General features: G+C 32.5%; 1 protein-coding gene across 1 annotated transcript; it reads left to right on the top strand.

The window, feature by feature from the left end:
• Positions 1-4,063: 4,063 nt before the first annotated feature.
• Positions 4,064-4,528, top strand: LOC122291106 (protein FAR1-RELATED SEQUENCE 5-like). The gene has a single exon (XM_043098754.1). It carries the CDS (start codon positions 4,064-4,066, stop codon positions 4,526-4,528), a length of 465 nt encoding a protein of 154 aa, XP_042954688.1.
• Positions 4,529-16,458: the final 11,930 nt, after the last annotated feature.

The raw sequence follows: 16,458 nt of genomic DNA, 5'->3' as shown, positions 1-16,458 counted from the left end.
TCGTCCGTTAGTACCCTTTATATATTGCATAGTTGAAACCGGGATGGTTTATTGTGAAATTAACTTAGTTTTGCTACTTTTCCACCGATGCTCCTATTTTGGTGGATGCTTGCATATTGCTTAATGTTGTAGATTTTTGTAAGTGGAAGAAGACAACAATCTGTCTTTTGGTTCTTCAATAAAAAGAAGAGCAGTGTTACAAACAAAGTGATATCACAAAATTAAATTCGCAATTCGACGTGATTTTTAGTTATCCATTATATTTATTTTATAACGAGAGTATTTTATAATATGATATGTTATATAAAGTTATGCCAATTTATAAGTTTATTTTTATATATTCTTTTTCAAGTTACCGTAAAACATATTGAGACTTCTTGTCATGTTCGGTTTTGTATTAATCGACAAAATAATGATTTGGTCTTTTATTATTTGCTAATCTCGAATAATGATTTGTGAAAAATAAAAAAGGAAACAAAAATAATGACATTTTATGCATTGTTATAAGCGTGATGTTAGGATGTCCTTCAAATATGTCTCCAAAAGAAACTCCTAGTGTATTTTGATTTTATTTTAATGTTATAAAAGACATACAAATTCACTAGTGGTAATTTATCTAGGGTAGTGATAGGCTTATTACCTTATCATTTTAAACATTTAAAAAAAAAAAAAATACTTTGAGGCATTTTTAGAGAGCACATTTAGAGGGCATATTGTTATAGGTCTTAATGCAAGATCGAAAGTAACAAGTGTTTTCATATACCGCTAAGGTTTAATTAAAAAAGAGAAAGTCTACTCATTATTCATTTTTAAGAATGTTTTGGAATCACTCTATAAATAATTCGATGGCGTATTGGGAAAATATGATAACAAGTTTACATATTGTATTTATCTTCTGATAGAATATTCTACTTGTAACATGAAGATTTGTACTTGTCACACTTCAAACTTTGACAAACATTAACTCTGAGGTCTTGTTTGATACAAGAAGTATTTAATCTTGTTTTATTATTTCATTTTTTTTTAATTTTCACATAAAAAATTTAATAAACAATTCAATTTTTAAAAATTTTAAAACAATAATAATATTATAATAATATTTGATTTAAATTTCATCTTAATTTATATCATCTCAACTTACTATTCAAATTGTACCTAAATGTATTTGCTACAAAAAGATTTTATAAAAATAAATTTACAAATTGATATGGTTTGAGGTATATTAGATTGTATAGTTATTTATATTATAAAATAGATTAAACATATTATATGAAATCATATTAGTTTATAAATTTATCTGTATGAGATCTCTTTGTGGTTGTAGCATTTCTTAACATTAATTAGTTATTTATTTATTTATTTTATTTTTATGTTTTATTTTTTTTTATCAATGATATATCTGAGTATTGAATGAATCATTTCAACATAATTAGTTTAAAACTGATTTTTCAAACATATAGTTGTAAAATCAGTTTCGATTTTGGCTGGTCGAGCTGATTTTTGGGGGTTATCGGACACCAATTAGAATTTGACACATTAGGAATTTCACTGTAAATTAAAACAGGTGCATCACACTAGATAATTTTTCAATAACCCAAAGCCCCTCACTTCGACACTATCGGATCAAAATATCTCTCACTGCTGTCGCCCACCTTCTTCTCCGTTGCCGTTGCTCATCTCCGTTTGTTGGGTTTGTGATGGTATATATATATATATATATATTTTTTTTTTATCTCTTCCAACTAATAGGTTTACTGGCTTGTCCCTCCCCTCTATCATTTTATTCTTTTGCAAACTGAACTGCATTACTCCATCGTTTGCTTCTTTTGCAAACTGAACTGCTTCTTACAACTTATGGGTTTGCTGTTACGTCCCCTCCCCGCCATAATAAAAGTTTTGATTTTTTGATAATCCAAAATATTTGGGAATGAAAAAGAATAAATCTTTCCTGTAGAATTATCAAGTGATGCAATTTGTCAATAAATCTTTCCTGTAGAATTATCAAGTGATGCAATTTGTCCCATAGACAAATCGAAATTTATGCTTAATCATTTGTAAACACAAACTATTGAAGGTTTTTTGTTCTTGAGTTTTAATGGGCTCACCAATCCATCCGCAAGTGACCTGTGCATATTTTCCAGCCTTTAGGTTGCTGGTATTATTAAGATTATAGATTTTCTTCTTGATTCTCTCGTGAATCAATAGGATGCAAATCGTTGAAATATTTTTTAGTGAAACAATTGAGTTGTGTTTAGTGAAATCAAAATAAATTTTTTTTATAAGTGAAATTTAGTAGAAATCAATATAAATATATTCATATAAAATTGGGAAAGATGTTTTGCATTTAGAGTTTGTTGATTCAAGACTTTGTATTGAATATTTTTATTCATATAGTCATGTTTATTTTTTGTTTAAACATTAAGATAGAGATTTTGTATTGAATCTTTTTATTCATATAGTCATATTTATTTTTTTTAAACATTGAGATAGAGACTTTGTATTGAATCTTTTTATTCATATAGTCATGTTTATTTTTATTTTTAAACATTGAGATAGAAACTTTGTACTAAATCTTTTTATTCATATAGTCATGTTTATTTTTATTTTTTAAACATTGAGATACTCACATTGTTTATTTTGTATTGAAGGATAAAATAAAGCGCTTTGATAGTGATGGAGTTGAGACCATGATGTGTGGAATATGTCCACAAGTTGAGAATGTGAGAGTTGAGGGCATAGAAGAACAATGTGTTATGAATGCAGAAGACAGAGTGAATGTGAAAGATGGAGTGTATGTTGAAGATGGAGTGAGTGTGGATGATAGAGTCAATGTGGTTTCCCCATCGGGTAGTGGTCCTTTGGAGCCATTTATTGGCATGCTATTTGATGATGTTGAAGACGCTCAAGCATTTTACAAGGCATATGCAAGATGAAAAGGTTTTTCTATTTGGACAAACCATACTCGATTGTCCAAAGATGACAAAAAACTAATTGCATTAGACTATGTTTGTACATGGGAAGGATTTAGGCATGAAAGTAAAAAAGATAAAGAACAAATAATTCCTAAACCTACGGAGATAAAGATTGGATGTAAAGCAATGATGGGAATATAGAAAGATGGTGAGAAGTGTATAGTATCCAAGTTTGTGCTTGAATATAACCACATTCTACTTATATCGAGAAGTAATAGTTGGCTCCGTGGACATAGGGGGGTTGCTAAAGTCCAAAAAAATTTTACTATGACTTTGAATGAGTCCGGTGTATCGACGAGAAAGATAATGTCGGTGTTGACTAAAGAGTCAGGTGGTGACTTTAATGTTGGTTGTATTGGTAAGTATGCTGAAAATTTCTTAGGAAACAAAAGGAGAAAATTATTTGAAGATGGGGATACACAAAGGTTATATGCATATTTTCTTGATTCACAATGCAAAGAACTTGAGTTTGCATACTCCATGCAAGTTGATGATGATGGGTGTATGAGAAGTTTATTGGTAGATGCTCGATCAAGAGCTACGTACCAATATTTCAGGAATGTTGTCACATTTGATGCCACGTATCTCACCAATATTTATAAGATGTCATTTGTGACGTTTTTTAGAGTTAACCATCATCACTAAATCATAATGTTTGGTTGTGCTTTGTTGATTAATGAAACAGTAAAATCATATACATGGTTATTAAGAATATGGCAAGAGTCAATACTTAAGTATGCTCCTTCAACTATAATTACCGATGATGATAAGGTAATGGCGAAAGCCATTGTAGAGGTACTCCCAAATATAACTCCTAGATTATGCTTGTGGCACATTTTACAAAAATTTCCCGAACATTTGTCTCTTGTGTATAACAAATTTTCAGAGTTTCAACGAGATTTTCGCCATTGTATTAATGAAACAATTACAACTAATGAATTTGAGTAGGAATGAAGTTCGATATTAGTGAAGTATGAGTTAGGAGATAACACTTGGCTACAGAATCTTTACACCCGATGAGATAAGTGGGTTCCAACTTACTTGCTTCAAAATTCTGTGCTAGTATGTTAACGACTCAAAGGAGTGAAAGTATGAACAAGTTTTTCAAGGATTATGTTCATTCAAGCACTATGATTAATGACTTTGTGAATCAGTACGAGAAAGTTATAGATGCACGTTATTTTAAAGAGAAAGAGAAGGATGTGCGGACAAAATCTACTCAGGCGATTATGAAAACATGTCACAAAATTGAAGAGGAGGCTACCATAGTTTATACAATAAAGTCTTTCATGATCTATCAAGATGAGCTTTTCAATAGTCAGCGGTACAAATTAACAAAATTTTTCAAAGAGGGTGAAAGCAAGACATATGCTATGTCACCTTATGGCAAAGAAACACTGCTTTATTATGTAACATTGGAGAGTGGTGAAGAAATTCCAACATGTACATGCCATATGTTTGAATTTATGGGGTTTCTTTGTAGGCATATCCTTTGTGTACTTTGCAAGAAATCAAAGTTAGATAGATTGTTACAGCAGCATGTTCTAGAAAGATAGATTATTAATACTAAGAGTCGACCTATTCCTGATATTCCATGTAATGAAGGGCAAGTCCTGACACAAGATGAGCCTCCTTTGAGAAAAAGTAAATTGATGATGCAATTTTATGATATTGCAGAACTTGAGTCACAGTTAATAGAAAAACCTAATCATCCGTCTCTTGCATTAGAGAAGGTCCACAAAAAGTTGCTTTTGATGGAAGATCATGTAAATATTCATGAAACAACTTTTCCAAGTAGAGGGGGGTCAACCAATGATCCTCATATGTTAAAAACTTAAGTTGTGTCGAACTTTTCACAAACTGTCCAAGATCCTCCATGGGTGCCAATAAAAGGATGACCAAAGACTTTGAGAGCAAAGAACCCAAAAGAAATGCAACCAACAAAGAAAAGACGTTGTAGTGTTTGCAAAAATGAAGGACATGCCAGGAATAACTGTCCAACAGTGAGGTATAGCAGTATTTCTATAATTTTTTTGGAAAAAAAATTTATAAGAACTTATTATTTTTTGGATGTAATTATTGTGGTTTATGTAGGAATCTCTTCTGACAACGTATCATTGGGTTTGGATTCTTAGTCACAAATATAATTTGCTATGGTATGTGTTATTTTTTTTGGTCTTTTGTTATGTTATTGAAAGTTATTTTAACCTCTCTTAATCACAAAGTTAATTTAACCCATCTTTATTTTGTTGTGACAGGGAATTATGTAGAAGATTGTGAGTTTTGAATGGACTGAAGAGTGTTTTGAAGAGCGAATGTTAACTGAATGTTTATGTAATTTTGGATGTAATTATGAATGTAATTCTAGATGTTTATGTAGTTTTGGATGTAATTCTAAATGTATACGAATGTGTATGTTTATGTAATTGGAGATATTTATGTAATTTTTCAGATTATGTAAATTTTCAAATTATGTAATTCTAAATATATACGAATGTGTATGTTTATGTAATTGGAGATGTTTATGTAATTTTCCAAATTATGTAATTTTCCATATTATGTAATTCTGAATGTTATTGCAAGTTTATGGAATTCTGAGTTTTTAATTTTATTTCCTGTGTAGATTATATTCATTACATGAAACCAACATCAGCCCAACTACATGTTCAAGAAGTCTATTCAAATATTGTCCAAAAAGCTTGCTAGCACATGTCTAGCATTTCCATTACATTTAAAACATGTTCAATATATTCAAAACATCTCACAAATACTAATTACATTCACCACATATTCAGTACTTCACAAACATCTCACAAATTCTCATTAAATTCAGCTGAAAAAGTGTTTAAAACATTACAACAGGTCACAAACATCTCCAAAGTAGTTTTCTCTTCCCCTCTCTTTTATCATTCAAGATTAAGGGACCCCAAAAACTCTCTATCAACAAACTCCAAAAGTTGGCATGCATACATAGGATAGACAAGTTGGGCTAGCAGTTACCTTTATCACCATGCATGCTTGCTGAATGATAGTTCTCCATCTGCACAAAAAACAACTAACTAAATCAGTTTATCAATTCAGTTCCATGAATGGATACTTGAGGGTCTAAACTTGAAAGTTTTGAATAGGAAAAGATAGACACATAAAGTATATATAACATTTTTTTATGAGGCATGGTATACTCGAATGATTCTGATCACAACCTCAAGTAAAACTTAACTTCTCATATCAGATTTTGAAATTTTCACACTATAAATCACATCCTAATCACTACCAAATAACAACATCCAATGCTCAAAAAGGAAATAATTTCTAAGCCATAATATTCAAACTCTCCAAAAAACACAGAAATTTAATACCCACGTACCTTGACTGCCATAATATTCAGCCCCTAATCGACAATTTTCACACAACTACGCAAACCCACAATCAAATAAAAATCAACCCACAATCAAACTATAATCCATTCAAAATCACATTGAAATTCATCTCAAATTTGCAATCTCAAATCATCAAGTATCGTTTGCTGGCTTAAAAGGACATACCTTTGTGTCTCGGTGGCACTGGGTTGATGCCAAAAAGACGTTGGCAGCGGCACTGAGTAGAGAATCTCATCGACAGCACTGGGAGGGTCACGATTAGGGGCTGGTAGTGAGGAGAGTGGCAGAGAGGGTGGCTTCCGTGAGAGCATAAGGTAAAGAGGGAGGTGATTGTGGTGGAGAGGTGGGCACGAGTTTCTCGTGCGAAGACGGAGAGAGGTAGTCGACGTGTCATTGAGGACGGTTGTCGTGGGGGTGAGGCTTCTGTGGGAGAGAATCACACTGGGAGGGACTGAGGCTTTTGTGGGAAAGAATCTCACTGGGAGGGGAGAGAATGGATAGAGGGAAATCGGGGGGAAATTGTGTGTAATACTGTGGGGTGAGGGCACATGGTAGTGGTGGTGAGATGTCTATGTGAAAGTCACCCATTGGAGGGCTAATTTTTGAGGAAAAACAGTCGGACCGATGTGAAGTTTAACTCTTGTAAAATACATGATTAAGCGACATGAATTTTGAAATGCTCGTGTATGTTTACGACTCTAAAAAAAAGCACCATATTAGATGAATGCATGCATGGAACAAAACATGTATCTAGCATAACTAGTTCGGAAATATATATACACACACATGCACACACTAGTATGGGCATATGCATGTGTGCCTAGTTGCAAAAATACAAGAATTATTCTTAAAAATCAAAGTTTTTTTGTAAAAATAATTAATAAGAAAAAACTAATAATTAAATATAATTATGATATATATGTAATAGGTGTAGTCTTGGACAAATTTATAGATACGATAGTAAATTATATCTTACTTGGCTACCTATAACTTCGTAATGAACAATAAAAAAAGAATTTAAATCCATACAAAGTTGAAATAAATCATAGATTTATACAAGTTAAAGTAAACTTAATACAAAATTAAGAGAAGTCATGTATCGATATAGGTTTGGTAGACAAGCAAACTATAGGAATTCAAGTTACAGTTTTCTCAACTAACAGTACATGCCATGTCATTGTTTTATCTTGTTATATAATTATAACGCTAGGAAGTTTGATGAAAAAAAATTTTTTTGATGAAAAAAAATTTTAAGTGTTTATGCTGGTGTTTCATTGACAGGGTTGATGGAGAGGACGTTGAAAATGTCCAAGTTGATTTATTTCTGTACTAAGATAAACGATCCATTCTTTTTTTGAAACTTGTGCTGCAATATTTTGGAGATATGGTAGTTGGTCCTGAAAATGTATAAACTAAATAATTGTTAAATTAAGTAAATTTTTGGAAAGTAATTAAATGGAATATGAAGTTTATAAAAGAGTAGCTTCAAATTGGTGAACATATGTGTTTAAACCATATGAACTTTGGTTAAGATCAAGAATACAAAATAATATAATAATTATATGTGAAATTTTTATATGAAAGAGTTAGAAGCTGTAAATGATTCAAATATTACATTGAGAAGTGAAGGAAGAGGAAAACTAATGAATGAAGATGTACAACATACACAATAATGATCAATTCCAATGTGCTCATCATACCGTAAATTAAGAATATAATTATCCTATCTAATATGGAAGAATGATGTGTCTATTCTATAGTAAATATTGGATAAATTACATGTAGAGATAACAATGAGAAAGTAGAGATGCATGATGATTAGATTGTACTCATAAAATATTATTTTACAGTGAGTTTTCTTGAATAGATTATCAAAGTAGAAATCCAAGCAATGAGGCCGAATAATTAAAGGCTGTTTGGATTGAGAAACACTATCAACTCATCTCATCATTACTTAAATTTCTACATAAAATATAATAAAAAATTCAATTTTTTCAAATCCCAAATCAACTTTTTCAAATATCAAAATAATAATATTAAAAATCATATTTTAACAATATATTATTATACTTTTATATAAAATCATCTGATTTCATCTCATTATCCCAGCAACCTAATTTAGCTATCATTACATAAGCCCAATGCTATTAGTTTGCACTTTTACCATTTGTTTGATGGCGAAGTAAGGCATAAGTTACGAACGTAAATAAATCATGTACCTAAATGCTAAGGCTGTTACTCGAGTTCATATGAATCTAATTGCTGATATATATGTATATATAATTTTTATAAAGATATTAGCAAAATACAAATGTTTGTTTATCAAAAGTTTTAGATAAAATTATAAAATACAATATAAATAATTTGATATATCTAAATGATGTAGTTGATAAACAAGCTCGAAATTATTCATAAACATAAAATCCAACTCGATGAAAAGCTACAGTTCTTTTATATTATGAGGAGCCGATGCCAACTTCTAGTCACTCAGACAAGTGACAAGGACACTTCTTTATAATAATTTGGCTGTGACAAATAATGATCATGATTTGAAAAATAATAATTCTGTTTGAAAACCTTTATAAAAGTAATAATTTGGCTGTGAAGAAGAAGATAGCTAAATGCAAAATCAGAATTTGATGTGTGAGCAAAGACGCGGGGTAGGAATAAATTTTCTTCTTGATTTTTTCTACAGTTCATCATTTGGATTTACGTTAAAAACTATATATATATATATATATATATATATATATATATATATATTTAGATATATTTAATTCTCTTAGAAATTATTATTAAAACTCATCATTTTATTTTATGATGAAGAATATTGTTTTTACTTTTTAGATCAATAATAAAAAAATTTGGTTTTAAAATTTGGTGTATGTCCAATTTTTCTGTATTTTCTCTATTTCTTCTTCACTTATTTCTCCATATATTATTTTCTCTATTTCTTTTAGATTAAAAGTGGAACATGTGTAGGGCTAAGATTGAATTGCTCAAAACGCTATTTCCTTATTCCTCTTCTTTCTTTCCCTCTTTCCCTTTCCCCCCCTACAGCGTCCCCTAGCTCGTCACCCCTGCACCCTCTCCTTCCCTTCTCGTGCATTGACCATTACCAACAGCCACAAAGCTGCCGTGAACAACAACCACTGCAAGGCTCACGCATGGCCAACCCTCGAACAATGTCCAACCCTCTCTCTCCGTCTCTATTTATCTCCCTTGGCCGCCATCCTTGCGTGGTGTGCCACTAGGCCACCATTGAACACTTCTTGCTGCAATCCTTTCCACTCACGCTTTCTCCAGTGGTGAATTTGCTCATGAAATAATCCATGTCTCCAACTTTGTAATGGTGAAAGTCATTCACCTGACAACAATTTGAAGCCAACCACGACTTTGTTGGCTATGTTGGTCTGCCAAGTGACATGACCATAAGCATCGGCCAATACGAGGTTGCCATTGGTGCCAAAAGTCAGGGTGATGTTTTTGCCAACTAGGTTGCCTCTGTTGGCTTCCCAAATCCAATGGAAGAGCGACTTCAATTGAGTGTGTTATGCTCAACAATTAAGGAACTAAAATAGTGGACTAATTTGAGGAAATCCAACCTCCAAGTCTTAATAATTGTGATAATACTTATAACTTTGCATTAATCATGAAAAGTTGAATACAATGAAAAATAATTGAATGACTGAACTTGTTGGACTCCACTCAACAAATAACTTAATTAATTGAACTAATACATACCCTATTCATAAGCCACGATGGTAGGCCTTGAATAACGAACACCCATGACTACTAATGACTCAATTGGGCCTCTAAGCCACGTTCACAACATATTACAGAATTGGACTACTTGCATTAACAGACTACACTTCTTGGACCTTGTGGGTCTAACATACAAGCCTTATTCATGGCCCACTCAACCCATTGCACCTAACATTACTTTCCCCTTAAGAAGACCTTTCTCACAAGGTTAGGGAACTTCTTAGCCGAGATTGAATATTCTACCCAAGATGCAGAGTCTTTACCAAGCCCCTTCCACTTTACCAATAATTATGAGATTGCTCTATTACACTTCTTCTTGAATCTCCTCGCTAAAATTGCCTTCGGTTTTGGCTTGATAAACCCTTCACTACTCGTGGGAGGAAGGGTTGTGACTAGTTGCTTATGAGCTCCTAATTTAATTTTAAGGTAGGATACATAGAATAAGGGGTGTATTTTGGCGTCTGATAGAAGCTCAAGCCGATATGCCATCGCACCAATGCATTCAAGGATCTGGTATGGTCCATAGAACCTGGGAGATAACTTCATAGTGGGCCGCTAAACCACATAATGTTGTTTATACGGCTGTAGTTGCAGATAAACCCATTTGATCATTTCAAAGGATCTCTCTGTTCTCTTTAGGCTAGCGAACTTCTTCATTCTCTCCTGTGCGATCTAGAGATTGGTACGAAGAACTTGAAGTATTGCATCTCTGCTTTTCAAGGTATCTTCAACCGCTTGTACTCTTGTAGTTCCTGGAGTGTAAAGAAGTGATTTAGGAGGGGATGCCCAAAAACTACCTCAAAAAGGTGTTAACTTGGTTGAGGTATGAACATTGGTATTGTACTAATATTCAGCCAGAAGGAGCCATTTGACCAACCCTTTTGGTTTATCTCCGTAGGGGCATTGGGGGCACTGACAATGCCCTCCAATTTTTGGTTGGATCAACTTAGAGCAAGTGATGCTCTAGATCCTAAGCTAGAACAAATCTTACAGAAAATGGAGCAAGGAGATCTCAACAAGCAAAAGTATACCTTCAAGAATGGCTTATTATTTTTTAAAGGGAGATTATGTATTGAAGCTTCTACTGATATGAGGAACCAAATTCTTGAATTATTGCATAGTAGTCCTCAAGGTGGCCACACAAGGTTTCACAAAACCTTACATTGTGCTAAATTTGAGTTCAATTGGGAAGGCATGAGGGGAGGCATTAGGAAATTCATCAAGAAATGTGACAGTTGTCAGCAAAATAAATAAGAAAACATCCACCCAACGAGATCATTATAGCCACTCCCAATCCCCACCAAGTAATGGATTGATATATCCTTGGATTTCATTGAGGGATTGCCTAATTCTGAAGGATACAATATTATTATGGTAGAGGTGGATTGACCATCAAAATATGCCCATTTTATTCCTATTTCACATCCATATTCTGCTAGCAAAATTGCACAGATCTTTTTCACCAACATTTTCATATTACATGGTATGCCTAACTCAATTGTTATTGACAAGGACCCTATATTTACTAGCACATTTTGGAAGGAACTTTTCAAGCTATAAGGTACTTCCCTAAAATTTAGTTTAGCACACCATTCTCAAATAGATGGCCAGATTGAGATTGTCAACAAAATTATTGAGCAATTTCTTAGGTGTTTCTCCTACATCCGAGATAGTGTATTAGAAACTTTGTTTTCCTTGCCTTGTTTATATTCCACAACAAACTTATATCCCAATAGCTTTGTAATCCATTTTTGTTAAACAGGTGTGCCCACTCTTATTAGCTCCAGCAAGTGTTTAAGGCTTTACTGGTCAGTTTGTATCTTGAAGGTGTGCCCAAGAAGATAAGATCTACATTTCTTGATTGCAAGGACCCAAGGCCATTAACTCATTCTCATAGGTAGATAGGTGCAGTGCCTTACCATGAATTTCTTGGTTTAAATAGGCTAATGGTATTCCCTGTTGCATTAAAATAGTGCCAATACCAACACAACAAGCATCACATTGAATAGAAAAAGAAATAGAAAAATCTAGTAAAGCTAGGATAGGACGGTTAGTTACAACATATTTAAGATCTTGAAAGGCTTGTTTAGCATCTTCAGACCAATAGAAAGAACTTTTTCTTAAGAGGTTGTCAAGGGTGCAGTTATGAGACCATATCCCTTAATAAATTTCCTATAATAACATGTTAAGCATAGGAAATCTCGTAGGGATTTCAAATTGGAAGGGAAGGGCCAATTAAGCATAGCTTCAATTTTTGTAGGATCAGCCTTGACCCCATCCTTTGAAATTAAATGACCAAGATATTCTATTTCAGAACTACCAAAACAACACTTTAGATTTTTTTTTGCAAAAAACTGGTGTTGTTGTGGAGTATCTAAAACAGTTTGTAGGTGTTTTACATGATCCAATAAGGTCTTTCTATAAACTAGGATGTCATCAAAAAAGGCAAGAACAAATTTCATCAGATATAGCTTAAAAATATCATTCATAAGACTTTGGAAGGTAGCTGGAGCATTGGTAAGTCTAAATGGCATTACCAAAACCTCATATGAGCTTTCATGAGTTCTAAATGATGTTTTAGGAATATCTGTGAGGTGGACCCTTATTTGATGATATCCAAACTGTAGGTCGAGTTTGCTAAATATCTTAGACCTGTGAAGTTCATCTAGAAGTTCATCAACTATAGGCATTGAAAATTTAGCTTTGGTGGTGTTTTTATTAAGAACCCTATAGTAAACACAAATTCTTGAGCTCCCATCTTATTTTTTGACAAGCAAAACATGAGAGGAGAAAGGGGCTGTTACTAAGTCGAATGATTCCAAACTATAACATTTCATGCACTAATTTTTCTATTTCAGATTTCTGGAAGTAAGGGTATCTATATGGCCCAACACCTACTAGTTTAGTTCCTAGTCCTAAGACAATATGGTGATCTTAGTCTTGGGAAGGGGGAAGTCCTTTAGGCTATTGGAAGACATTGGTATATTTGTGGAGAAGGTCTTGAATTGGGGGACCACTAGAGGGTATCAAGCTAGTAGGTTCAATCAATTGAAGATATAAACCTCTATGGTTTTTCCTAGAGACTTTACCAAAATTTTCTCCTTCTACTAATGAGATGCTAGTAGGTGTTATACCTTGCAAGGGGTGATTTTGTCCCAACACAGAAAATTCCATTTGAAGCCTTGTGAAATTCCAAAGTATTGGCCCCAAGGTTTGAAGCCATTGAATCCCTAAAACAATATATGAGACACCCCCAAATTTCGTTTGGGATCGGACGGACATTTGAAGCGTCGAGACATGTAACACAAGGTTATTTGCCCCCGTTCATGACATATAAGATGCAATATTCCTAACATGCACCTAACATTATGCAATATTCGCAGCGGATAAATTTTTTTTTTTAGCAATACTATGCACCAAACTGAGAATATCCCAAATACTTAAAACATACTTCATATATAAAGATCCATTGAATAACTAAGATCACAGCACTAGTCCAAAATAGTTATGATCCAAAAAGTACTGGAGATGCAACTCCATCGTACAAGTAGTAATTTAACTACTATATTAACATAAACGACGCACCGTCGTTTAGTCGACTGTGTCTAGTTGGTCAGCTCCTGATCCTCCTTTAGGTTCTGTAACAAGATCTACCATTCGGGAGAATGGCAGTTAAAACTACCATAGTGAGATTTGATTACAAATCTCAGTAAGTTAACAAAACAAACTTCCAAACAGGCTAATGATGTATGGATGACAGTAAAAGCATGAATGCATAATCAAATTCATAAGTAATTGAAGCATAACTTGACGTACAATATAGCATAATTAACATAACTTAAATTGAAATGTGAACTGAACTTGACTTGACATGAACTTGATCTGAAACTTGACTTAACATGAAAAATACATACTTCACAGTTGTTGTGACCCCATGTATTCTACACGTTATAATGCAGTTAAATACATACTCCACAGTTGTTGTAGCCTCATGTATTCTACGTGTCACAATACAGTTAAATACATACTCCACAGTTGTTGTGGCCCCATGTATTCTACGTGTCATAATTGTTGTGTCTCACGTAGTGTATGTGTCACAATTGCTATGACCCCATACTTCGTGTGCCACAGTTGTTGTGGATCCCACGAAACTGAATGTAACTCAAGATGAAACATGACTGGAATACGAAATGACTGAAGCCCTGACGTAACATAACGTGACTTGAATATAACTTGAAAGATATGACCAACTTGAGATAGAAACATTTCGTAACATGACATATAATAGACAATATATTTAATATGACATACTTGCAACAGTAAATATTACATGACTTGACATACATGTAATAGATGGCATACTTAACATGACGTACTTGTAATGTATAACAATATATGACACAATATATTATGTAACGATTTTCATATATATGACAGAATATATTATGTAACAGATAAAAACTGATGACAGAATAAATTCTATGTAATAGACAATTATGTGATAACTTGGCATGACATGACATATATGATAACACATATATACACTATAGTTCCTTTACTTAGCACACATATACAGTAAACTGCTAGTAAGTTAAAAACTAACTTACCTCGATCTCTGTGTTTCTTATAAAACCTTAAGCGCGATCATGAGGAACTGTAATTAGTGATTCTAAAAGTTAGCACTAAATCACTAATAAATTGAAATATGGAAAATACTAACTTAAAGAGTAAAATTTTTATTTTACTCTCTGCATGTAGGAAAATGACCATTTAACCCATAACTTAAGGATTTTGTATACTAATTCCAAAAGTCACCAAAATTTACATGCTTTATGTAAATTTTATCCTCAACTCAAATATCAATTTAGAAAAAATTTAAAACTAATCACAACTATTAAAACTCCATAGGGCCGAAATTCTCATATGCTATTTCTATTGATTTTTGTTTCTAACCTGTTTTGATTAACCTTTTGATCTATAACTTATAAAGATGTGATCTTCAAATTAAATCATCATATGATTTAAAAATATGTCCTAAAACATATATAAGCTTCTAATTCAAGATCACATAATTAAAAATTAACCAAAACATAAATTTAGCCAAGAATATCCACACTTTGGCTTATCAGAATATCTGTTTGCATACAATTTCATATCTTTGAAACTAACATCAAATATCCTCAAAATAATAATATAAAATGTATATAAAATGTTTAGGATCCTCCAATAAAATTATCAAAGTCCTTGGAATAGGTTTAGACCACCAAAGAGTTAAACTTTCTCAAAACAGAAACTGTTTTTTCTCTTCCAGTTTCTAAGTTTCTAAATCTAAGAAAATCTTTCATCAAAACCTTTAATCATGCAAAAATCCTCAACCAATAATCATATATGCATGTTAAAAATATTCCATAAAAATTTTGGACCAATATCTATTCATTAGCTTGGTCAAAAACTCCAAACTATAACATATTCTCCAGTTTATCTCTCAGAATGACCTTTTTATAGTTTACATGATATTTGACTAATCAAATGATTTTCAAATGGGACAAATAAGATATCTACGTAAACTAGACTAAAAAAGGAACAACTTATATGAATGAGACTTTATGATAAAACACTTATAAAAGTTTCGAAATGGGCGTGTAAAAGAACTCCTAAAAGCTGTCCGAGAGAGAGTGTTTGATATTTTTTTAATGGAAAGTGTAAATGGAGATAAGTTCGTGGGTGGTGGCTGGAGATACTTATGGACGAGATATGGAAGAGGATAAGACTGGAGTTGAGAGTTGAGTGTAGGTTTTTCCTACCCAAAATATCTATAAAAAATCATCTCAAGATATTTCTATCCAATAATATCTACAAAAATCAGCTTAAGATATTTTTATCTAATAATATCTATAAAAATAAGTTCAAGATATTTTTACCCAATAATATTCACAAAAATTAGCTCAAAATATTTCTTTTTTTATCGAATAATATCCATAAAATCAGTTTAGGCTATTTTTCAAAAGTGGAGAGTAGGCTTGGAAGAGTAAGGTGGCTAAAATCTTTCCATGTGTCCAATTAAAATCTTCTAACTATCTCCAATAATCAAAAACACACTTCTGATACCACAGTGAGTAATATCATTAACTATACGATTAATAGATTCGTAAAAACTTATCAAGTCTTCACGAGATTCCTAAAACCAATAGAAATTTCACTGTTAAATTTCTAGCGGGCTGTTACAACCTCAAAAAAAAAAAAAATTCGTCCTCGAAATCGACATAAGTAACAATTCAAGAGTTAAGGAAACGCATATACTTTATTGATATCTGAACAAAGAAGTACAACATCTGATATTG

This window comes from Carya illinoinensis, chromosome 13 (assembly GCF_018687715.1).
Source record: "Carya illinoinensis cultivar Pawnee chromosome 13, C.illinoinensisPawnee_v1, whole genome shotgun sequence".
Lineage (NCBI taxonomy): Eukaryota > Viridiplantae > Streptophyta > Magnoliopsida > Fagales > Juglandaceae > Carya > Carya illinoinensis.
Note: the sequence above shows the minus strand (reverse complement) of the source record. Positions and strands in the feature narration are given on the sequence as shown.

Coding starts and splice junctions, on each gene's coding strand:
- LOC122291106 (XM_043098754.1), top strand. CDS start 4,064: ATGAACAAGTTTTTCAAGGATTATGTTCATTCAAGCACTATGATTAAT.